This window comes from Centruroides sculpturatus, unplaced genomic scaffold (assembly GCF_000671375.1).
Source record: "Centruroides sculpturatus isolate CEXI.00-Female unplaced genomic scaffold, Cexi_2.0 scaffold328, whole genome shotgun sequence".
Classification (NCBI taxonomy): Eukaryota; Metazoa; Arthropoda; class Arachnida; order Scorpiones; family Buthidae; genus Centruroides; species Centruroides sculpturatus.
The window spans coordinates 322,480-349,897 of record NW_019384678.1 but is presented as its reverse complement, the minus strand read 5'-3'; the positions used below and the strand labels follow the sequence as shown (position 1 = coordinate 349,897).

Genomic DNA, 27,418 nt, shown 5'->3' with positions numbered 1-27,418 from the left:
CTCTAGGTTGCTCTGCCAGAAACACTTTGGAACTCATACTTGAGCCATGCTAGGCTGAGGAGCGCACTGCGCATGACGGGCCCTTCAGGCGGCCGCACAGATGCAGTGCACCATGCTGCGCGGCTCCCCTCGGTTGTGAAGTGGGAGCGGGCCTGCTGCATGGCCAACAGCTGGTTGGCCACAGGTCACGTGACCTACCCCCATCCTGAGGTTTCATAAGCCTTCAGGTTGCCTTCGGCCATTTTTGCTGCTGTTTGTTACCGCAATGGTTAAGAGTACAAGTCAGTAAATATTCAACAGTTGTGATATTCCAGTAAATATTCAATATTTGCGATATTCAAGGCAATGGAAGCGAACGCGCAAGAAGTAATGGTCGTTATTGGCAATTTTCGAAATCCGAAACGACTTCATTTACTTTACTTCTTCCCAATAGTAGAGTGTTTCCACAACGTACAAGGTGTAGTGTGGAGAAAGTAAACGAATTGGACAATTGTCACGAAACAATGATGAATGAAGAGATTAAAAGGGCGCTCCTGCAAGCTGTGTATCATCTGAATTGGGATTTCAGCATCAGCATTTCTCAGCGACAGCTTTCAATTCACTGGAAAGCGATTCAGGTAATTCGAGTATGATTTTTACGATATCATGGAACGAGTTTCCAAGCATCATGTAAAACATTCCGCTGCATCATTGAATGATGCTGTTACCTCACAGATGCTAAACTCGCTCCAAATTCTTGTAATATTATTCAGAAAAGTTTAGGGAAAGATTTGAGCAATACAAAATGTTCATATTCTGTTGCAAGATACGACACAAACTTCTGCCAAATATTCTGTTGCCACTAATAACAGAAGTTTGCTTGTGTTCGTGGAAAAAGGAAAAAAGAAAGAGCAGAATAAACAAACGTTTCGTAGAAACAAAACAAATCATTCGTTCACTGTTGATTTCCCGTTCGTCGAAAATAATCATTGGACAATTATGTAAGTATTCTCGAATGATGTGATCCGTATAAAATGCATGCCTGACCTCAATGAGTATGGATTTGGAACAGTTGCTGATGCTTCTACAAAACATATTGAGAAAATGGTTAAATCATAGAAGAAAAGTACGAAAAAGCATCACGTCATAAAGAAGAATGTTACTGTTTCAACCCGGAATGGTCTTCGAATCGAATGCTTGCACGATTTGGAAAGAGTTGTGGAAATTCACAGTTGTATTTTTCATGCGAACTTCTGTTATTAGTGGCAACAGAATGTTTGGCGGTGAAGGTTTACATGTGACGATTGACTGACGTTTCTGTCTTCATGACATATCTAGATCATCTATATACGTATGTTTTGGTGATATACCCGTGCACAAGGGCGACGAAGAGAAATGACGGGAAAGACGAACGCCCAGCCACAGCGAAGCTCTGGGTGTGTGTGTGTGTGTCTATATATATATATATATACAGTGGTGATATTCAGCGGGTTTGCACAGGTTCAGCCGAACCCGTTGTTAACATTTTCAAAGTTTTCCGAACCCGTTGTTAAACACACATAACATTTCTAGCGGTTTTGTTTCTTTTAAAAAATATATTAAAATATACGTATTATACTCTGTACACTACTAAACTAGAGCCTTATACTCCGTTCCCCTTGTACGCCGTTCGCATATAACCTCCATCGACTGTTTCAATCTCGACTGAAACGAGATTTAGGCTGCATACACACTAGGCATTTTTAAACGCGCGTTTTAAAGAACCAAGAGTTCTACTAAAGCACCCGAAAAACGCGCGTTTTAAGAAAAATCTATAAACGCGCGTTTAACGCGTGCTTGGCCAAAAGCGCGTGTTTGAGTATGTACGCCTATGTAGAACTCTTGGTTCTTTAAAACGCGCGTACACAGTACGCAGCCTTAATCGCGATCGACTCAAGAGAGTTCTTGAAACTAGGTCCAGTCATACCAGGGATCCCACAATCCCACGCGCGCGAGAAAATACAAGATGGCTGCGGAACACGTGTCGGGCTATCGACAGCGAAATAAAAAAGATATTGTATTTCGAGAAACGATGACATCTGTCTATTATTATAATAATTCCTAATGAGAAAATAAATGATTTAGAAAAGTTTTTTCTTGAGAAAAAGTCATAGGGAAAGCAGTTAACTCCTTGGGACTCTAGCAATTTTTGATATTAATGTAATTAAACATAAAAAATACTTAAAACTGAAAAAATGGTCGTTTTTGACATCAGAAATTAGCTTTAAATAACTTACCGAAGGAAAATTAGTGCACTACAACTTTAGAACGATGAATGAAATTTGATATCAAACTCCATTTAAAAAACAATTAAAAAGCAATTAAGCGTAAATCGTGCGTCATTAAAGGTAAATTAAAATCGCGATAAATTCTTTTCGCGCGGGAAAAAATTTTTGAAAAAATTTGGAGACTTAAAAAGCATTCCAAAAATCCAAAAAAACCAAAACTTTTTAGTGGGTCCAAACGCCCGAGTTTTATGTAACGCTATGTGACTTGCCCGAGATATCTCGGGCTTGGTGTTTAAGGTGTTTACAGAAAAATTTTCTGTTAGCGAACCCTTTGTTAAATATTTCGAATATCACCACTGTATATATATATATATACTGTACTGTACATATGGTGTGCGTTACCGAAGGATACTTGTACATGAAACCTGGATTATATGCGATTGTTTGAACAACATTGGGCAATCCCATCTTCGTCATTGTCGACCTCCTGGACATAGCCGAGGAGGAGGAAGCGGCGGTGGTGACCGGCGGCCTACCCCGTCCTCGCCTAAACAAGATCGGAAATGGGCTAGGTGTCGTCAGGTAGCGAGAGGAGGAGACTCTGCCGAAGGTGAGTGTAGAATTTGTTTTGTCGGCCTTTTCCATCGTCAGTTAGAATGTGTTAGAGATAGCGAAATAGAAGCATGCTTGGGTTAGATGGGAGCTGGATCTGTTTTCTTTCCATTGTCAGTTAGAATGTGATAGAGATAGCGAAATAGAAGCGCACTCGGTATAGAGCGGCAGCGGCGGTGGTGGAGAAAGTGTTGCCAAATTAGTGGTAATAATCGGGCTTTTCTTTGGTCTTTGCCAATGGAAGTGTCGTTAGAATATGGCTTGCTGCCTGTTACGCGATAGGCTTAGCAGAGAGAGAGAGAGAGCAAGGTGCGACTCCCCATGGCACTCCCCGGAAGTGGCGGTCGAAAGGTGGCAGTTCTCGTGTTTAGGGTGGTTTCGGAAGTGTCTAGTAGGTTCTAAAAAATGGCAAAAAATGCTATGGTTTCGAGATTTAGTTCCGAAAATTTTCAGTTTTGAATTTTACTCCATTTTTGAGGGTCTCAAATTTTCCACATAGTCATTTTCGGGGGGCCTATATCTCGCAAAGGGTCACCCGTAAGGGCATGGTTCCATTGACTTTTTTGTTCCTATCGATATGCTCTACAGCTCGATTCCAGTCTCAATTTGCTACATTTGTCCTAGAATTCTGCCCATGACCTGATGTCGCAAGTGCATAATCAGGTATTATAATACAATATATTTGTAAGTTTGTTTTACAGATATAAAATAACGTTAGTATTTTATATCTGTATCGTTGTAAAATTGCAGGCATATGTTTTGATTTTACATGACAATTCTTGATAATTAAGTACATTTGTTAATTTACAAACATAGATAGTAATAACATGGATAATACTATGTACTAACAGCAATTGGTTGACACATTGAAATTTGTAAGTCTTTTTACAAGAAGAGTGTTACTGATGTTTTTACATGCCGAGTTATATATATCAATACAAAGTATAATTAGAACATACCAGCTGATAAAGTAACAATAGTTTGCTGTAAAACAATTAACAATACTATATTAACAATTAAAAATTAAACATAAAAATCAAACCCGTGGCAAAGAAAGTGTCTAGAACAGCAATGTTCCAGTTGACAGGAAGTTTTTCAATAAAATTGAAGACAGTCTGCTCAATAAAGGACCACCATTTATTTCCGTTTTCCAGACATAATAAATGAGAAAATAAATAAATAAATAAATACTTAAATAAAGTAACACAACCATAAAAAGGGTCACAATTGCACCTATTTCTTTAAACCATCCCTTTTGCCTACTAATATATTTATATCATGCCCACTCTCCATGTTGCTGAGATTTTACTTGATTCTCTAGGGTTGATCACTTGTTCTACCTGGTTGGTCTTGTGTATTTGCCATGCCTCTGCACATTTGTGGTGTCTGTTGTCTTGAATCTTTTGTATTATTTTAGCATGTTCCCACTCTGCTGTAACATCTGTTGGGTCTGCTATAATGTACATCGCTAGTGCAGTGACTGGTTGCTCATTCCATATGTTTCTTTCACGTTCTTTTAATCTTTCTTTTAACAATCTCCCAGTGGCTCTGATGTAGTAAAGCTCTTTTTGCCACCTTTGTCTGGTTAGTCTTGTGCGTGGCAAATACACAAGACCAACCAGGTAGGACAAGCAATCAACTCTAGAGAATCAAGTAAAATCTCAGCGACATGGAGAGTGGGCATGATATAAATATATTAGTAGGCAAAAGGGACGGTTTAAAAAAATAAGTGCAATTGTGGCCCTTTTTATGGTTGTGTTACTTTATTTAAGTATTTATTTATTTATTTTTTATTTTCATTTATTATGTTTGTATATATTTTATTTATATGTTTGTACAGTACATGTTATTATTGCGTATATATTGTAATTTTATATTTACGAGATTGTGCACTAAAAAGTTCAAATTTAAAAAACATTCCAAAACAAATTACAAATTTTGTTGTATACATATCGAAAGCATTCGATTTTTGTTCTTGAAGAAGGTTATTAAAAATGACCGAATGCGTTTGAATAGATAACAAAACGGCTGCATATTAAAAGGTTTTGTTCAAGGTTTAATTGTTTATAGCTTTATTATTAATGCTTTTTTTATTCTCAGCAAATGAGATAAAATTGAGAAATCTAAAACTATAGTTTTCATGATGAATATGACTTCATTGATTTGGTTTTGAATATAATTTATAGTAATTTCCAGACTCAGAAATTTTTTAATATTTTAAATACAGTCGACCCCCTATAACACGGTAGATATGTTCTGGTTTTTATGAAATCCATTTTCTACGAGTCCTTAAATACATGAGCCAATCACAGCCTGGCACATATGCAGTTTATGGACTATGGCTGTTTGAAAAGTTTTCTTCTATAAAATTAACCAATTTCTAGACTAATTCCACTTAACATTTCCAACAGACGTATAATTTTTTGAGAATAATCCATATAAACTATACTATAAACAAAAAATTGTAAGATTACTTACCAAGTGTGCATTGTTCGACCACGCCATTGCTTAAGCTTGTTTTGTCGTGGAGGTTGTCATTGAATGGCGCTTGCGTGGTTCCTGATAAATTATTTTTTTTGCGAAAAATTTGCTGAACTTCGGAGACATCATTAATATAAATATAATTTTTATGGCTGTTAAATAATAAATTGTTTTTAGTAGGTCCGCTGCTCGTTTAAACTCAACGGTTTGTGCAATATCCACTATTGGTCTAGATTCGATCAATTCTGTTGCGACATGAGTTGGCAATGATGTTTTACTGAATTATATGAGTTTCTTTTAGCGTGTTTATACGAGTTTCTTTTAGCATGTTTATACGAATATGGTTGCAATTTTTTTGCCATCATATAGGAATCTAAACTATATGAACCCGTTTTATAGGGGTCTACTGTATTTTAAGCTGGCTTGACTTTTGAATGAACCCTTTTTGGTTTAAGTGGTAATTTAATATGAAATACAGCGTAGGGCCATTAAGCCACGGACCAGTAATCCGCGAATTTGCTTAAGCCGTGTAAAAAGCTTGGATCCCAATTTTTTCACACTATGGATCATATGGACCTGGACATGGTCTCTCAAACACTCAAGACAGGTGTTGACAGCTGTCATTTTGGCATTTCGAATGTCTGTGATTGACGTGCTATGCACTATCACGGATTAAATATTTAAATGCTGGCTTATAACTTCAAAGAGGTATTTATAGAAGATTAATCTTTTATTTATCAATAAACAATAAAATAACTTACAATGAAATTCAAATACAGTATTAATCTGTTTTATCCACATTGAGTGTCAGCATTATGGAGGCCACCATTGTAACTGATTCACACCTTACAATGCTACCAAGTTAATTCGCGGACCATCTAACCCATGGTTAAGCAGTTTGGACCCCAATCACCGCAGCTTAATGGCCCTACACTGTATTTATTAGAATCAATTAGCATGTGTAATTTTTCAGTTCTGAAAGAAATTGTTGATCTGTCAGTAAAAGCAGAAGCTGAATATAAGAGAGAAATGATTGCAAAACAAGTCTCAGGTGAAGGTAAATATAGTTTATATATATATAATTCAATATATAAAATTATATTTTAGTTGCTTTTCAAACTGTGAAGGAAAGTAAAAATAATGATTTTGTATGTTTTTTATTTTGAATATAAATAACTTACAATCTGGAACAACAAACAAGATAAAGACAAATATTTGGTATATATTTTTATTTAATTGTCTTGTTTTTGAGGCACTTAGATTGATTTATTAAGGAATCAAAACCTTATTGATAGAAAGATGTATCCTACAGATGTAGTTAATGTTTTACTTATTGGATATGATCAAAAGGAGTGATTTTGTTTCATAATAATATCTGGCACTGCTCATATCACTGCAGTGCTTTTCCGTGTTGCTTAGATTTCCAGCTTAGCACCATTGGACTTCTATTCTCTAAATTGAAAACACCTTTGGAGTTTTCAATTTAGAGAATAGAATGTCTTCAATCTGATGAAAATATTCAATAGAAGGCATACATTAACTATATCTGCAAGATATATTTTTCTATTACCAAAGCAGATCAAAAAATCTGTTAGATAAATGATCCAATATGACTACCAAAAAGTAAAATGAACATATATCTGTTTCTGTTCCATGTATACTTTGAGATATACACTCTCCTGAACCATAACTTATTCACATCTAAAATAAAAGATAGAGAATTTTTTTGATTTTCAGTCGTATATTAAATCCTGGTAATAATAATCAAATTTTTTTTCTGTTTAGTACTGGAACAAGTTATTGACTTGGTAGAGAAACAGCAGATTGTTTCTGATGGTAATTATGCAATTTATGTGTTTAAGAGTTTTTTATTGATGCTATTGTTAACATTAGTATACGAGGTATAGTTTAATTCATCAGTAATGTATTAATTGAAGCTTCTTATAGAATAAAATTATTATATAGTTTTTTGATTTTAGAAACAAACATTTAATTGATCAATATTTTATTAAGAAGAAATTTCTTTGCAGTTCTTGAAAATATTATTGATTCAGTTGAAAAGCATATTTCCATTTCTGAAGGTAAAATGAATATCAACAATATTTTTATCGATCTGACATTTTGAATTTATTATTGATTTTTTATTTTTAGTTCTTGAAAATATTATCAATTCAGTAGAAAATGAAATTTCAATATCTCAAGGTAATTTCAAATACTTTTTATTGTATGTGTGTTTTTTTTTTTTGTATCTGCCATCTTACTTTCAAATAGTTCTTTCTATTTGTTTCTAGTTTTATTAAACTTTACTTTTATGTCAACATAAAACATTTCTTTCAGATGTATTCAAATATCGTGTCTTAACAGACTTACATTAACAAAAAACTAAAAAGTGAAAAGTTTTTTGGAATTATTATATTTATTGTAAAATTGATTACAATAAAGATATTTAACTACATTCTGTCTAAAATGTTTTAGGATATGTGAAATATCAATAGAATTAGATTTAAAAAGTTTGTGATGATTGTTTTTACACATGGTTAAAAATATTATTTTTTTATTTGAATTTGATAAAATTTATTTTAGATCCAAATAATTTGAGATTCAGTATATCTTGAGATATTTTAGTGTATAGAATTAAATATCTTTAAAGTATTATAATCAATTTTAGAATAAATGCAATAAATTCAAAAAACTTATGTATTTTAGTTTACTTTTTGGTCATTGTCAGAGTGTTATAAGTGCATAATATTTGAATAAATCTGATTAGAAGTATGGCATTAGCAAACTATACATTGCAGAAGGATGCTGAAATTCAATAAACAGCAATCACATAGAGATCCTATAAAGTTAGTACAGAATTATAAATAGTGCTTGGCTTATACTAGCACAAAAATAATTTATATTAAAAAAAAGAAATGAAAAACGATTTTGGCTTTTGATGATACTGTGATAATCTATACAAAGGCAGAAATTAAAATCAAACTATTTTAAACATTCTCCTTCAAACCCATCTCTGAATGGCTAGTGATTCTTTCCTAGTTTTTCACTCAAACCTCTTGTTTCTTATGTAAAACTGTTATGTAAGTCTTACAAGGTAAGCATTTTGCAACTTTTAAGATGTTTTTCTAATGCATTTCATCAAAAATGAAAGAAGAAATGAAAAAAAATTGATTTTTTACTTAAAACCATGTGAGCTTTATAAAATATAAAACTTCTTTTATTACATTTTTCATAAACAATATCTTTTCCTAATAATTTTTGACATTATTCTGAAACAAAATATAAGCTTAATGTTTTCTTCATCGCTACAGTATAATCACTCAATTTTGTCAACCTTTTAATTTACATATGAACCATCTATTAAAATTGGTATATTTTCCATTATTGAATAAATTTTGCCAATTCCATTAATATTGAAGATATAATTTTTTAACTTCAATTCACTCATATTGAAGCAAATAAGGTTAATTTCAATGCCATGGTCCAGCTTAAAATTAACTAAAGTATATTGAAATTCAATAATTGTTTTTGTTCACCATTAAATTTCTGTAAAAAAATTACTGTATTAATTTTACTGAACAACAACAAAGACTAAAATGATGTAATAAATGGACCATTTTAAGAATTTAAATGTGGCTATCAAAGAAATACATGTTCCACTAATAAAAAATATTTATGTAGAATTGGAAATGTACAGACATATGATATTAGTAGATATTTCATTATTTTTATGTACTCAAAAAATGGGACACATTTCAGGGAGTCCCATTTTTTGAGTAAATTCCCGAAAAGTATTTTGACTTATCAATGTAAGCTTGATTTGCATCAAAATCTGCACTTTAAGGTGACTACACACAAGCCAGTAAACTGGACAATACTGGCTTGAGTGTAGTCACCTTAAAGTGCAGATACCTATTTTGTATTTGTGTAGCCTCCTTTAGAGATAAAAACTTACTTTTTCTTTCTGCAAACATTATATTATTTACATTTTTTGACACAGACTATAGACAGTTTCTCTTATCTTGCTTCTCTGTATTGCTTCAACCCATTCTTATGTCACTTGGTAAAGAAATAATTATTATTCTGTCTTTTGGTCTCGTAAATGAATTTTTAGGAGTTAAAATGTAACATTTTAAGAAACATTCTTCTCACATCTCAATAATTAGATTTGTAAGATTTATATATTTATTTATGTGTGCAATATCTAGAAATAAAAAAATAGTTTTAGATATGTGCCACCAAATACAAAATGCATATTTGATGTAGTTTCAACTCTGCCTTCTCTCAAATTGTACATAATTATTGTTTCCAGTTTTGCACTGTCATTTTCATGAAAATTCTATTTTGATAGATGTAAATGAAAATTTTTATCCATGTTATTTGAAATACTTCTGCTCAGAATCTGAATGATGATTTTCCTATGATACCAATTCTTCTTTTCCATCATTCTGATCTTCAACAAATTCTCCACTCTGCTCTGTTTGAAAGCTTATATATATTTACAGTTTGTTTTCATTTATGTAATTATCCTTACACATCAAAATACTGCAAAATACTGCTTCTATCAAGTAATATATTACTTGATAGAAAATATCAATAAATATGATAATATATTTATATATTTTTATCAAATATATGGATAATATCATAATATTCATTAAATAATGTATTTCTGTATCAAACAATGTTAGAATAAAAGTGAAAGATTGAGAAAAATAACTTACATAAGTGCAGTGGAACCTTGCTTAATGAGCATCTCTCATAACTAGTAATTTGCATAACAAGCAAGACAAATTGTAAAAAAATGACTTACTTAATGAGTGACATTTTGCATAATGAGTGACGAGAAAAGAGGAAGTTCTGAATTGTGCACATGTTACATCAGTCTGGTGTTTAGCACTCGTTCCCCTAGCATCTTAGTGTTGCTTATGATCACACATTTTTCCAAACTTGTGTTCAGACATAGAACATATAAATTTCAATAACCATAGCTTAACTCATTATATAATAAACACACCAAACAATATGCCTAATTCTTAGACTATGTAAAGGCTGTAATTAAATATTAGAAATTAAATAATTTGGCTAGAGGTAGTCAGTTATTCTGCCATCTCATATTAAATTTAATGACCAATTCCAAATTAAATTAAAATTGTTTTTGTTTTCTGCAAATCGAATTCACATTCCAGGTTGGTTCATTTCGTGCTAGAAGAAAAGATGAAAATGATTCATGTTCCTTAACAATGCATATTGTATAATTTTCTTTGAATAAACATTATACATAAAATAATGAGTATTTTTTCGGCATGGAATGCATTATCATATTTTACATTAATTTATATGGGAAAAATTGTTTCACTTAATGAGTACGATTCTGGAACGAATTATGCTCATTAATTAAGCAAGGTTCCGTTGTTGATACGTAATAACAGTTTAGATATCAAAATAGTAAAATGAAAGGAAACTGAGAGAATGCAGCAGTTTTTCTACATAAGATAGAAAGATATGGAGAGTATCACCATTCAACAAGTTTGATAATTCATTATCATTTTTTTGTTTTGTAGCAAAATTGCACTGCTATGCCCACTGCAAGGTCAATAAAACATCTCAAATCATATGAAATTTTTGTTAAAACAATATACTATTATTTACAAGGTGCAACAACAAAGTTTAGTGAATGGAAATGTTAATGTTAAGGTGAGTTAACAACACTTCAAAACCTAAAATCTAGTGAGAAGAATAAATGTTTTCAACATTTACAAAAGCTATCAGATTCTACTGCTAGAATGCAAATCAAACAAATGCATCACCATCATGTCTAAAATACTTGGAGATTCTTGAGATATGTGGGGCTATTTCTAGAGGAATGGCTATTGATAGCAGGGACACTGCTCTTGTCACATGCCTGAAGGGCAGTATTAGAGTGCATTTAGCAACCATGTAATGTTTTGTAAAACAGTTCAGTCATAGTATATATATTATGTTCATATCTTATTATTAAATATTGGCACTCCAGTTTTGGAGTATATTTTATTCTGACTTTTTGTTATTTATAAGCATTTAATCTTTTTGTATGTGTTGTGTTTTCTTTTGTAATTGTTTTTATTTTATAACTAGTTCCGGCACAGATGTTCATACACAACAAATGTTATTTAAATTTTGTTTTTGTTCAATTTGCATTCTACCAGTAGAACCTGAAGATGGCCTTTGTAAAGGTTGAGACTGTTCATTCTTCAATAAATGTTTTTGTACTTCTCACTGGATTTTACATTTAGAAGTGTTCTTATATTATATAAATCCAGTTTAGGATACGGTTTCTGTGTTAAGGTGAGTGATTTTGAAAGTGAAACTACACACAGAGTATGATCCTACACACAGAGATGTTGCACTAGCAAGTTGGGACTTGTTTTTGACTGGTTGAATCCTGTAGCTTGTGCACACGCACGATTACATTAGCTGTATATGTGAGGTTGTCATTTGCAAGAAATGTAGTAACGAATCAAGATTCTGCTTTAAGTTGGGTAAAACTTCATCAGAAACTCATGACATGCTGAAAACTATTTACGGAGATGAAGCAAAGACAAAAAAGTGTGTTTACAATTGGTTTAAACATTTCTGTGAAATTTGCAGACATTCCTGACATCCAGGCAAAAGTTACATCCATTACGAAGGTGATACTGAAAGATTTTTCTAAAGCTTTCTGGTATTTATACAAACGTTGTCAAAAGTGCATGGTGTGATAGGATTATTATTGTGAATGCCAGTAAAGTTTAGTTTTCCTTTTGCAGTTGCAATCATTTTTTTTTTTTTTTTTGGTCATTCACTTAACTCTGTTGTCATACCTTGTATAAAGGGTATAATTGTAGGATGTGTTTTAACCAAGTATTCAGATTATCTTCCATTTGAAATATATTTAGGATTCAGTTTCTTAAGAACAAAAATGTGTTGGAGGGAAAAGTTTAATAATATAAAATTTAATCAATTAATTAATTTTAGAAGAACCATAAGAACAGTTTTCTTTAACTTATAAAAATTATTTTATATTCACAAAAGGTGTGTGTGTGTTTATTAAATATGAGCCAAATGAGATTAAAGTTATACTTTCATTTCTGAATATCAATTATAAATAAATTGTTATTAATTTACAGAATTTTTAAAATTATATTTAATTATTTTTTTTAGTTCTTGAAAATGTCATTAATGTGGTAGAGGGACAAATAATCACATCCGAAGGTAATTTAAAAAGTAACCATATTTGTTAATCTTTTCTTTTAATTTAATACTACTTCTGGATTTTATAAAATAATTATAAAGAATTTAATAAGAACTTGTTTTTAATATTTTTGTAAGAACTTAATGCAATTTTAAAGTATTTTTTATTGAATGAAATGTTATATGTATGTAGAATAGAATTTCATTTTAATGGCTTATGGAACAATGGATTTCCTAGAATAATAGATCTTTTCTAGGTCCTGCCAAATTAATGTAATTTTACCTTTTTTACATTAATCTGTAATTCAGAATGATGGATTTTTTATAGCCCCGTCTACTTGAAAAATGTGACATAAACATTGCATTTTTCAATGCTTAAATAATATTTAGGTGAATCAAATTAAATAATAAAAGAGCAAGAAACTAATTGTAATAATATTTGGGTATTTCTGGTACTAAATTTAAAAAAATACACTGCATGTGGAACAATATACATGCATAATCATCACGGTTTACATTGCTAATGTTGCTCCCGTGCATCAACTTCCTCTCGTAACACATTGAATAGTGGCAGGAAGCTACTTTTGGTCCTTCAAGTCTTTCCAAGTCATAATGCCCTTTCTGATGAGTTTTAGCATAAACAAACAGGCTGTACAAGAAACGACATTGTTTATTTCAGATGGTTGTTGTACTCAATGGGCAGAAAAATGGCATCAAAACAAACCAAGATAGATGAAATTTTTTAACAAATTGTGAATCACATGTACTGTACTTTGCCTCTTTTTGTGCTTACAGTATATACAGTTTTTATCGGCTTTGTCATACATGTGTATGGTTTAATGTATGATCTTGTGACATGTGTTTCTGTAGAATAAAGAATAAAAATCTTAAGAGACTGAATAATTTCAAGTACAGTTATTTCTTATAAACAAGAGTTTAAAAACCAGAAATTTTTTGAATAATGGATAATTTCTCCAGGTGTATGGGAAATCCATTGTTTGTGATATAATGATTGTTGGAACAAAGGATGATTTTTGGTGGACCAAGTGATTCGTTAAAACAAGATTCTGCTGTATATACAGACATACACTATGTATTTTGGATTAGAAGCATATTTTGTATTTGTTTATAAGGTATAAGAAGTGATGCTTTTTTCTTGAAAAATGCAATAATAGTTTTTTAAAATGATTTTTAATACTATATATGATTTTAGTTATAAAATTTTAACTTCAATTTCATTTTTTTCAGTTTTCTATTTCTTAAACAAAAAGATATTTAATGGAGTAATATCTTAAAAATACAAAAATTCTTTATGTTCTAATACTTTTAAAAATACAAAAATTCTTTATGTTCTAATACTTTCTAACTGTTCATCATAGAGACAATTTTACTATAAAAGCAAATATAAAAAATAGAAGAGAGATTTCTACAGCAAACTACAATGCCATTTTTTTTCTAAAATCCTATAACCTTTTAATACACTAAAAATTTCTTTACGCAAACATTTTCAATCGTCTTAAACAATCTTCAGGAAATTACATTTTAAAAGAATGAATGCCAAACAATTTTTCTAGAACATATTTGATGTATGGAATGCATTTGATTGAACAAATTTTAATTTTGAAAGCTCATATCGATGATAAAAAATAACTCAATAAATAAATACATAAATAAATAAGTATATACTAGGGTTTCTCATTTCCCGGTCTTTTGCTTGTCCCGGGATCCCGGGATAAAAGTGAACTGTTTCCCGGGATCCCGGGAAATNAGTAACCATATTTGTTAATCTTTTCTTTTAATTTAATACTACTTCTGGATTTTATAAAATAATTATAAAGAATTTAATAAGAACTTGTTTTTAATATTTTTGTAAGAACTTAATGCAATTTTAAAGTATTTTTTATTGAATGAAATGTTATATGTATGTAGAATAGAATTTCATTTTAATGGCTTATGGAACAATGGATTTCCTAGAATAATAGATCTTTTCTAGGTCCTGCCAAATTAATGTAATTTTACCTTTTTTACATTAATCTGTAATTCAGAATGATGGATTTTTTATAGCCCCGTCTACTTGAAAAATGTGACATAAACATTGCATTTTTCAATGCTTAAATAATATTTAGGTGAATCAAATTAAATAATAAAAGAGCAAGAAACTAATTGTAATAATATTTGGGTATTTCTGGTACTAAATTTAAAAAAATACACTGCATGTGGAACAATATACATGCATAATCATCACGGTTTACATTGCTAATGTTGCTCCCGTGCATCAACTTCCTCTCGTAACACATTGAATAGTGGCAGGAAGCTACTTTTGGTCCTTCAAGTCTTTCCAAGTCATAATGCCCTTTCTGATGAGTTTTAGCATAAACAAACAGGCTGTACAAGAAACGACATTGTTTATTTCAGATGGTTGTTGTACTCAATGGGCAGAAAAATGGCATCAAAACAAACCAAGATAGATGAAATTTTTTAACAAATTGTGAATCACATGTACTGTACTTTGCCTCTTTTTGTGCTTACAGTATATACAGTTTTTATCGGCTTTGTCATACATGTGTATGGTTTAATGTATGATCTTGTGACATGTGTTTCTGTAGAATAAAGAATAAAAATCTTAAGAGACTGAATAATTTCAAGTACAGTTATTTCTTATAAACAAGAGTTTAAAAACCAGAAATTTTTTGAATAATGGATAATTTCTCCAGGTGTATGGGAAATCCATTGTTTGTGATATAATGATTGTTGGAACAAAGGATGATTTTTGGTGGACCAAGTGATTCGTTAAAACAAGATTCTGCTGTATATACAGACATACACTATGTATTTTGGATTAGAAGCATATTTTGTATTTGTTTATAAGGTATAAGAAGTGATGATTTTTTCTTGAAAAATGCAATAATAGTTTTTTAAAATGATTTTTATCCCAATAAATGTTGCTATGCTACACTTACAATCAAAAATCGAACCTGTACTGGCATGTATCCTATAAAAGATACACGCCAGTACAGGTTCAATTTTTGATTGTAAGTGTAGTAAACTTCTGGTGTTAGTAAAGGGTTGAACAGTATTGCTATGCTAGTTTATAAATTGAAAACAAAATCTGTTATCTAGTTTTGACATTACTATTAGGTCTTTTATTTTAAAAAGTTATATTTCTTGAATTTTTTTTATATACAAAATCAATAGGATAATGCCTTTCCAATAGGAAATGTCTAGCTAGTAGAAATAGAGAGGGAAGTCCCAATCTGAACCTAGCTTAGTGAATGTGTGAAATATTTGACTGTCTTTTATATTACAAATATTTCAATAAACATGTACCACAGCATAATACATGTAGTCAATCTTGTAGTTTTTAAGATCTTTTTCTTAATCACATCTCCCAAAATTTGAGTATTGTTGAACCTTATATTACATGAAGATTAGTCTTGTTTAAAACATACTTGCAAATGTGTACTTTATAGTTATAAAATTTTCCCCAAGGTTAACGTATCATACAGAACAATGAAGGCGATCTTGATATCTAAATTGAATACAAACTTTACAGAAATGTGGCATATGTCTAGGTTTGCGATTGAAAACCTGCACATTGTTGTCTCCATCGTAAGCTCATGATGACCCAACCTTCATCTCCAGGATCATCAGGAAGGAGAGCTGAGTCCATGGCTACAATCCAGAAACTATACAGTAGTCTATAGTGGAAGAGTCTGTAATCACCAAGACTAAGGAAGGCAAGGTAGGTCCAAAGCATGACTAAAAGCATGCTTATCATTTTCTTCGACATTTGTAGGATTGTGCATTGAGAATTTGTCCCATGGCCAGACAGTGAATGTTGAGTTCTACTACAATGTTATAAGGCATCTGAAAGAGGATTTTCATTGCAAAAGATCTCAACTGTGGCATGATGGCAATTGGGTGCTTCACCATAACAATGCTCCTTCTCACACAGTATTGAAAACCTGCACATTTTAGCATGCAGAAAGATCATTGTTGCCCCCAACCTCCATACTTGCTGGATCAGACACCTTATAATTTCTTTTTGTTCAAAAAGACAAAATTCAAGTTGAAGAGTTGCTATTTTGTCACAGTAGAGGACATCCAACATGAATTGCAGATAGTACTTGAAACCCTCCAAGAACAGGATTTCCAGAGAGCATTCCAAGCTTAGCAGAAATGCTGAAATTGGTATTTCAATGCAGCAGGGTGCTATTTTGAAGGTGATGAATATCAAAGTTAAATAAAGTATGTTACTTTCTTTTTTATATACCCAGTATTGGAACTTTTTGATTGCACTTCAAAGATTATACTCAAAAAATTAAACTATTACCATATNAAAAATTTAAAAAAACTAATAGGTAGGTTTAAAATTAATAAATACAAATGTATTCTGACAGTGAATGAGTTAATTATGCTTTCTATTTGCAAAATTCCTCAACCTTAACACAAAATAAGAAAAAAAGTGAATTTTTAAGAAATTTGCGGGATTTCCCGGGATATTTCCCAGGTTAAAAAAACAACCGGGATCCCGGAATCCCGTTTGAGAAACCCTAGTATATACAAATAATATAATAATTAGATTTATTCACTTTTAGTTAAATTCAAATTCAAATTCAAATTTATTAGTGAATTTGTCCAGTTACAAGGGGAATACATTAAATTAAAAACACTACAATCAAAAGATGAACTGAGATAAAATACAATTGTTTATGATATTGGAAATTTTCTGTAACACTTGAATGCATGCTGATTTAACACCATGCATTCAAGTGTTACAGAAAACCTCCAATATCATAAACAATTGTATTTTATCTTGTGTAATTGTATTTTAAGTGTAGACTTGAGGCTCATTTTCTGTTTTGCCGCTGTAATTCTCTGACAGTTTAATATATTTGTTGAAAAGGTTGTATACTCTTGTTATCATAGTTGGACCCATTTGAAATAATTTGTGATTCAGTTCTTCCAGAGATTTACACACAGCCAAAATAGAAATACCAAATTGATCTGTAAGATTTAGATATTCATTACATAAACAAATGAAATGGTAAATTAATAATAAAAATTGATCTTGATACATTCTGCATTGACTATTCTTGATATTTAGATAATTTGCATCAACTACTACATAAAAACTTCAATCTGCATATAAAACCTTTTCATCTTAAATGGGATTTGAAAATTAATATAATCATTCGAAGGAGGAAAGCTTAAATTGTTAATATACCATGAATGAAATTTTGAATTCTGTAATTTTTTCATTTCTTGATCGATTGAGTTATTAAACATATTTACCACTAAGGTAATAAATCCAAAGTTCCAATCAGCTTTTGTATTGTTAAATAATATGTGATATCCCATATCTGACCTGCATTAGATTAAATTTATTGTATCAATTATTAGTGTAATTCCTTTTAATCTCAGTTAATTAATCTCTTAAACTCTTCCAATATGGTATTTATCAGTATATTCTCACCATTGGCCATTCTCTTATAGAACTTCATGATTCTTATTACCATATAAGGCTCTAACTGTAGCCTATTAGTGCCATGATAAATTGCATAACCAGGTACAGCCCTGTTCAAACAATAAATTTTTCTTATATATAATAATTATATTTTCTCAAAGTGAGATAGTCAATCTATGCCCCACACTGGGAGAGCATAACATATCGAGTTTTTTACTATTGATGAAAAAATCTGAAATTATTTTTATATAGAATTAATTTTCATTTTGGCTAGGAGGCAAATTAAATTATTTATTATTCTAATTGCTTTATTCTGTACTTGATGGAAATGTTTTCCAAATGATAGTGTTGCAGTAAACTACTGCAACACTATCATTTGGAAACTAAACTGGATTCCTAAGTATGAAATTTCATTAACTACCTTTCCTTTAATTTATCATTTAAAAGATAAAAATTGTAAACCTGCTTAGCCATTCTTCCTTTTTTTCAAAATATAAGAATATATGTTTTATTTGAATTAATCTTCATTTCCAATTGGGAAAATATTCCTGCATCTGATTTAGTTTCTTTTGCAAATCAATTTTGGTTGACAAAGTTAATACCACATCATCAGCATATTGAATTGAATGAACTAACTGATTTCTCACTGAAATTCCATCTTCTTCCCAATTAAACTGCTTATCAATGTCATGGATCATGAAGTTAAATAAATAAGGTGATGATGGGTCACCTTGCAAGAGCCCACCACATATATCGAAAGGTGGGTAAGTATTTATACCACTTTTAATTGTAACAACATAATGGCCAAATAGAGATTTAATTGCTTTTATAAATAGTGGATCTGCATTATGTATTTTTAGTTTAGCACGTAGTTTTTCTATTGATATCGAATCAAAAGCCCTTTCCAGATCTAAAAAAGCTGTATAGACATTGCGTCTTTTTCTAGAAAGATGGATTTGAATAGTTGAAAGCAATACAAAAGTTTCAACTTCTGTTCCACTTTTCTTAATGAACACAAATTGTGATTTAGATGTCAAAAAATTTTCTCTTGTCCATTGCTCAAACCTATTTGCAAGAACTGATGTAAAAATTTTTCTTAATATTGACAATATAGCAATGGGTCTATAGTTACTGGGATTTAACTTCTCACCCCTTTTAAATATCATCCAAAAATATGCAGAACACCACATTTCAGGAAAAATACCATATTCATAAATGTAATTATAGTTGAGTGCCAAAAATTCCACCACTTCAATTGGTAATCATTTTAGAAAACTGGCTGGAATTAACCCCTTAAGTTCCCAGCAATTTTTGATATTAATGTAATTAAACATAAAAAATACTTAAAACTGAAAAAAAAGGAAAGAAATGCATTAATTTTGAAGAAAAAGCTTCAAACTTTATTTTCCTTTGTCTCGCCTTTCTGCGAAATTTGACACCAATGAGTCATTGAACACAGCTGGAGTCAGATTTCCCGGGACATTCTCATAGAAGTCTCGGGAGGACAAGGATTTGTAGTAGGATGAGTAGTAGCTGGCCGTATATTTTTAAATATTTTAAAAAAATTCAAATTTTAATTGCAATTTCTGACCTCCCCAACTTAATTAAACGTGTATATAATAAAATCTATTAATTAAAAAAATTAAAAAACTATTGGAGGTGGTTTTTGACATCATAAAGTAGCTTTAAATAACTTTACTGAAGGAAAATCTGTGCACTACAACTTTAGAATGATTAATTAATTTTGATAAAAAAAACCCCATTAAAAAACAATTAAGCCTTAATCAAGCCTTATCAAAGCCTAATTAAAATTGCGATAAAATTTTTTTGTTCAGGTAAAAATTTTTGAAAAAATTTGGAGACTTAAAAACATTCCAAAAATTCAAAAAAAAAAAAAAAATTTTTTTTGGGGCTGAAAGGACCGAGTTTTATGTAAGGCTATGTAACCTGCCCAAGTTAACTCAGGCGAAGAACTTAAGGCGTTAAATCAGGGCCAACAGCAGTTGTTTCACTTAGTTTACTAATAATGTTTGCTATTTCAGAGGCCTGCATTGGTAGATTCATCACCATCCTCTTTTCACCATACATTACAGCTACATCTATTTCTAATGGACTAATTGTCATATTTGATTTCCTCTCCTTAAAAAATCAAATCATTTGACAAAATCAATATACAGTGGTACCTCAGGATACGAAATTAATCCGTTCCGAAACTGAGATCGTATCATGAAAATGTCGTAAGGTGGATCATCTTTTCCCATACGATTACATGTAAAACCAAATAATTCGTTCCAACGCGAAAAACATACTCAAATTAAAGCCAAGTAATACATTAAAAAAAATAACTGTAGTAAGAAAAACAAATGAAAAATACGAACTAATGTAACGTCGTATGGTGAGTTTTTGTTCGTATCGTGGAGCAAAAATATGTTCGAATTTCATGTCGTATCCTGAAAATTTTGTATGCTGGGGCGTTCGTAACCTGAGGTACCACTGTATTCCTGGTTTCCATCCCATATCTCGGACGATATTTTTTCACTGTTGACCAGAAGAAGGTAGTGTTCTTGTCTATTAAAAGTTTCTTGTTCAGCAAATTAAAATAACTTCTTTTTTTATAAGATTATTATACATATATTTTTTTTACAATTAATATATTCAATTAGTAGTCCTCTTGTTCTATTTTTATGAAATGTTTCCAATCTATATTCTTTTAATCTTTTGGCCTGATAACAGTCCAAGTCAAACCATTCCTGTTTAAAATTAGAAGTCATTTTATTTAGGTATTTACATCTATCTGGGCTCAATTTGATTATATAATAACTGAAAATTTCGCTTAATTTGTTATACAGGTACTTTGCACTTTATGATCTATCTGCTTAAGGACCACTCGCACTTACAACCAATCGAGTTTTGACCTGCAATTCGGGGAATCCCCTTTATCAGCTTGAGTGTTGGTCAGTGGCAAATGGGGACATGTGCACTGAGTATACTATAGGCAGTCAGTTTCATTCTGACAAGCAGTCACTGTGTAATCTTTTTTTTACATATTTGTAACCCCAAAATAATACAGATGTCAATGAAAAGAAAAAGTATAGCATCATCTGGAGAAATTGTTAAGAAATGAAAGAAAGCTATCGACCTTGAAATGAAAATAAAAATCATACAAGACTACGAAGCTGGTAAAACGGTTAAAGAAATAGCATGTGACTTGAAATTGGCACATTCGACAATTTCAACAATTTTAAAGGATGAAGTTAGAGTGAAAGAGGTGGTGAAATCATTGACAGGATTTAAAACCATAATAACTAGGCAGCGAAAAGGTCTTATTCATGAGATGGAGAAATAATTGGCAATCTGGTTTGACAATCAGATGCAAAATAATATGCCACCGATAAGCCTTTAAATAATTTAAAGGCTTATCGGTGGCATGAAGACCCGGATGACCCCATCTGGGTCTTCATCGGTGGATGAAGACCTGGATGGGGTCGAAAATGTTTGCTGATGTATAAAGCAAGTATCACTGGAGTTACGAAGGTTTTTGTGTGAAAGTATATTAAATAATTTAAGTTAAGGCATGCAGTATCTTTGAGACTTTGAAGGCATGTGAAGGTGAAAAAATCGACAAAATCATTTACAGCAAGCTACAGAACCATCGGTTTAGGTGGAGATTCAACCTGCATAATTGAAGAATCAACAGTGAGGCGGCAAGCACAGATATAGAAGCAGCAGAAAAATTTGTTGATGAATTGGATGGAATAATTAAAAAAGGCAACTACTGTCCAAAACAGATATTCAATGTGGATGAAACCAGGCTTTGATGGATAAAAAATGCCTGAAAGGTCCTATATGCACAAAAACGCTAAGGCAATGCCTGGTTTCAAGGTTTTTAAAGTCAGAATCATGTTGTTGTTGGGAGGGAATGTTGCTGGGTTCAAGTTAAAGCCTTTCCTGATCTATTGCTCCAAAAAGCCATGTGCATTAAAGAACTTTAGTAAAAACAGTCTGCTTGTTTACTATCATGTAAATAAAAAGGCATGGATGACACAATCTTTATTTGAAGATTGATTTTTGAACTAATAAATAACTACGAAATTACCAACAAACCCACAATAATTCACTTCAAAAACGAACGTTTTCTACCGTCTTCGACGGTCATCATCAGGTTCGATTCCAAGAGTTTAAACCAGCACCATCGAGGAGTATCCGTATACTGTGTCCAATCTGGTACAGTTGATTCACAGATTGAATGCACTTGACAGCTTTGATGGCGTATACTTCACTGTTTGTGATTTTGAATCCATGTTCCCTTCCATCTGCATTGAGCCATGTTTTTGTGAATTAAGGGATTTTCTCATTCGAAACATCAACGACTCTTCTGAACATCTTTCCGACATCTTGGAGTTGGCACATCTTATATGTCACTCATCTTTTTTCATATTTGAGGGAGATACTTTCCTGCAGTCTAGAGGGGTGCCTATGGGTAGTCCCATATCAGGAACCTTATGTGAATTGGTGGTCAGGTGCCTCGAACAACACATCTTACCTGGCTTTAACAATGACATTATATTATATGCTAGATACGTGGATGATATGTTCATTGTTTGGAAAAGGAAACTGGACTTGGCGGCATTCATTGAAACTTTCAATAGTAACGCTTATGGCCTCTCGTTGAGCTGAACAGCAAAGCTCCATCAGTGTGCATTTTCTCGATATTGACATTAGCTTACAACAGGGTTGATTAACAACTAAGGTATTCTGTAAGAACTCATATGCACCGCTATTTATACATACTGAATCACATAATCCTTTTGGTTACAAGGTCTTTGCTTTTAAGTCCTTAATAAGAAGAGCTTTCATCCATTGTTCAAGCGCAGAGGATAGGAAAATGGAATTGGAATCTATTTCGAATGTGGCTAGACTGCATGGTTACCCTAAATGCCTAATTAACAAACTTATTGCACGCCTCCAACAACCTAGGAATGCGGCATTTCAGGAAAACCTGTCCTTTGTTCCTATTACTTACAACAGGATCCTTCATAGCACCTTCAAACAAATCACCCGTTATGCGAGTAAAACTATCACTTACAGAAGCTCGCCGACCATTTTCTCGTGTTTACGAAATGATAAAGATTGTTTTGATAGGAATTGTATTCTGGGAATATATTCTATCCCTATTTACGATCATAGAGTGAATCATCTGGGCGAATATATTGGTGCTACTGCATGCTGCCTTAAAACAAGGATCAAGCAACACAAATACTCAATTCAAAAACGCCTTTCCACTACAGCATTGGCTTCTTTCGCGCTTGATGATGATGTCAGGGTGGACTTTGATAATGCATGTTTAATACAACGGTGTGAACACCAGGCCAGCCTGAAATATCTAGAACAGCTGGAAATTTTTAGAGTTCAGAAAGGGAACAGCCATCAATTTCAAGGAAACGGACTCATTGGCGATGGCTTGGAGGGTGTATTATGACGTATAATGGATGCTCATCATATATGTCTACATTTTTTATATAAACATTGGAATTTTAAAACAGGAAATCAATTACACAAATAATTTTATTAAAACTCTGCATCGGACATGCACATAACTTCGATGTTCAATTTTTCTAACTCTTGGAATTGAACCTGATGGTGACAGTTGAAGACGGTAGAAAACATTTGTTTTTGAAGTGAATTATTGCTGGTTTGTTGGTAATTTCATAGTTATTTTATTAATTCTCACACCAGTAGTGTTGGTATGATGGATGATTATTTTGGTTTTTGAACTGCTTCATACTCTCAGTCTGGCATTATTGTTTGAAAATGGGAGTTTCTTTTAAAATTATTCTCCTGCTTGATAATGCTCCAGGCCACCCCAGCATCTTGACAATCTACACCCTGACATAAAGGTAGTGTATCTTCCTAAAAACACAACTGCTGTCCTACAGCCAATGGATCAGGGATCAGGGCACTATAGCTACATTCAAAGTGTTTTATTTGCAAATGACTTTTTTCCAGGCTGTAGCAGCAACAGAAAATGATGCAGTAACCCTTTGTGATTTTTGGAAATCATACAGTATTTTAGATTGCATTAAAAACATTAAATTGGCTTGGGATGAAGTGACAGATAAGTGTATGCAAGGCACATGGAAAAAAAATGCATAAAAAGTTTTGCAAACAATATCGAATTGTTTGACAATCTTGAACAAACTGATGTAATTCAAACAATTGCAGGCCTTGCCAATGCGCTTAATTTAGATGTTGAAGTGGAAGATATTGCTGAATTAGTGGATTATGCCGATGGAGAGCTAATAAATGAGGATTTAATAGAGTTAGAAGCGATGCAACATTTGTAAGAGGAAGAAGAGGAAAGAACTGAAGAAGTGAAAAAGAAATTCATGGTACATGGGTTAGCTTGTGTGTTCTCCAAAATTAATGTGTCTATGTTGGAACTTGAGGCTATGGATCCAAATACTGAATGTTTTAATAAAGTTGAACATGGAATGAGTGAACTTTTAAAGTGCTATAGAGAAATTTATCAAGAAAAAAAGAAGTTTACAAAGCAAACCACACTTATGAGTTTCTTTTTGACTGTTACATCCAGGACCTCCACCCTTGAAGGTACAACTTCTATTTCATTGTTGTCATCTCCCTTACCTGGACCTTCTACAGCTTCAGATAACCAAATAAACAAATAGACTTACTTCTAGAATAACCAAAACGGTGCTCAATTCGTTTAATTTGTTTCACTAACGTTTTCGAACCTTTTGGTTCTTCTTCAGGTGAAAAATGGGCAAATCCGTAAAGATTCGATTGAAATGATCTTTTTTTAAAAGAATTCCGAACATGGAACTTCTCCGAAACTCGTGCAATCGTCGTCATCCTTTGCGCATGCGCCGTTGTGAGCCTACGTTTCCTCCCGTTGTGTGTCATATATCAGGGTTTGCCATGCTACTGATAATGATATTTCATCTTTGCTGTTTGGAATTCTTTTAAAAAAAAATCGTTTCAATCGAATCTTAACGGATTTGCCCATTTTTCACCTGAAGAAGAACCAAAAAGTTCGAAAACGTTAGTGAAACAAATTAAAGCGAATTGAGCACCGTTTTGGTTATTCTAGAAGTAGGTTTGTTGAGGTTACGGTGTGTGTTGGAAGTAGTATTGTTTTCAAATAAACAAATGATAATATATACATATGCATATCTTTTTATGAATAAATTTGAAGTTTGTTGCATAATTTTTATAATTTTACAATGATCCTATATTCCCGGCACAAGCTCTTTGCTTATCGACCAATTCACTTAACGACGTAGTCGTCGGAATGGAAGTCAGTTGTAAAGTGAGGAGTACCTGTATATTTCTCTAAATCCTGCCTTATGAACTAGTTTCATTCTGTCATCTATTTCAGATTCAAATTTTTTAATATTATATTTATATTTCTTCATTTGTAAATTGACTCCTTTACTCTTCTCATTAGAAATTGGTAAATTTGTACTTGATCTGATAGTTAACTATATTGGAAAGTGATCTGATAAATCATTATCAAGTACGGTACCTTGANAAATCCTGCCTTATGAACTAGTTTCATTCTGTCATCTATTTCAGATTCAAATTTTTTAATATTATATTTATATTTCTTCATTTATGAATTAACTCCTTTACTTGTCTTTTCATCAGAAAGTGTTAAATTTAAATTTGATCTGATAGTCAATCATATTGGAAAGTGGTCTGATAAATCATTATGAAGTACCTCGAATCTAACACAATAGTCCAAGATAAATTCAGAACCTAAGATATAGTCAATCACTGATGCACCTCTCTTTGAAATGAAGATATGTCTACCAGGATAATCTTCTATCATACGACCATTTAAAATAAAGAAATCATAATTTATGGCAAATTTAATTAAAAAATTTTCTTTCTTATTAACTCCTGTATTGTGACTTCTTCTTGTATTATAAACTACCGGATTATTCCCATTATAAATTGTATCACATTTGTTTCCTATTCTGGCATTGAAATCCCCAAGAATTATTCATAGAGAAGTGAAAGGTGACCAGTTCAGAAAAGTTTTCTCCATTTCTTCAACTGGGCTTTGAAGCATTTCGTAGGGAGGAGTATAATTAATAATTATTGCTAAGCAATCATTGAAGAACCCATAAAATTTATGATTTTCTAATTTAACCATAACAAATATTAAGTAAGTACTCCAATTAAGAATGAACCAAATTTCTCAAGGATTTATTTATTAATAACATTATTCCTTTTTTTTTGGCCTACCAACTTCAGGTTTTTTTATTGCTGGAACCAAAATATAACTGAATGATCCTTGCAGGAGATCTATTTCCTTTTCAGTTAGTTTAGTATTCCAAGTCTCCTCTAGTCCTATGATATCATACATCTCTAATAGTTTTTGAAGTAAACAAAGAATAACTTATTTCTAACACCTTGGGTATTCCAATTAATGACCTTGATCTCAGATCTTTTGTTTAATGATGAATAAAATTTGTCAAAATTATCACTACTATTGTTGTTAACGTTAGTATTCACAACACTAAATAAATTAGTCAATTGATTTCTACATCTAAAAAAGATCTAGTATTGACCAAGCAATTCTTTATAAAACTATATGTAATTTTCTTATTCTAATAAATAACATAATCATTTCTTAATAGAATTTGCATACCTTTCTTCTTTGCTTTCATATAAAACATGAGAATTTTGGCTCAATGATCTCTAGTCTCGAGTGAGATCGGGAAGTAATTGTAAATTGCTATAAATCTTTTCATGGGATTCTTTTTTTGTACTTATAAAAGACTGATAATATTTGATTTTTTCTTTGAACAGTACTTAATGTAATATTTAGGATTGTGCTCTCATCTTTTCATATAATATAAGATACTGTTATTTCTTCTGCTTTAAATACAGAAAGTGGAAGAAAAGGGTAAGGCATGCATATATATATTTTTGGTATTGTAGAAAGATTACCATAGACAATGCCAATTTGTCCCTTGGTGATTTTTTGGTGTTCCCCACATGTTTAACTAAGTAGTGATAGCGACTCATTATAAGCAGTGAATAGAAAGAAGGAAAAATTATTTGGTTATTGGGCTGCAATTTTTAAAAAATTTTAGTTTTATAAATTCTCAGTTGTACATCTGTTTGTCTTTCTGTAATCTCAAGAACATAGTTAGAGAGATGAAAGCCAAGACTAGATATGGAAAGCTTAGGGGCAGGAGGCCCTAATTAACTGTATATGAACTTCTGGTGCAAACCAGAAGTCACTTTATTTCAATTAAAAAATTTCCCCTGCAAGGAGTTAGATAGATGATGGCATGACTCTATTGCAAGCANTATTTCTAGTCGAGTTAATAGAAAATCTTATTATATATTATTTGTAGATGATTTACTT

The 27,418-nt window shown here is 31.7% G+C and overlaps 1 protein-coding gene across 1 annotated transcript in view; it reads left to right on the top strand.

The window, feature by feature from the left end:
* The window catches only part of LOC111626899 (nuclease SbcCD subunit C-like), a 159,150-nt gene that overhangs the window by 21,311 nt on the left and 110,421 nt on the right, over window positions 1-27,418 (top strand). Inside the window, exons 4-8 of the mRNA XM_023370419.1 lie at window positions 6,313-6,396; window positions 7,125-7,175; window positions 7,370-7,420; window positions 7,491-7,541; window positions 12,522-12,572. Of these exons, the coding sequence (XP_023226187.1) occupies window positions 6,313-6,396; window positions 7,125-7,175; window positions 7,370-7,420; window positions 7,491-7,541; window positions 12,522-12,572 (288 nt within the window). The remainder of the gene's footprint in view (window positions 1-6,312; window positions 6,397-7,124; window positions 7,176-7,369; window positions 7,421-7,490; window positions 7,542-12,521; window positions 12,573-27,418) is intronic.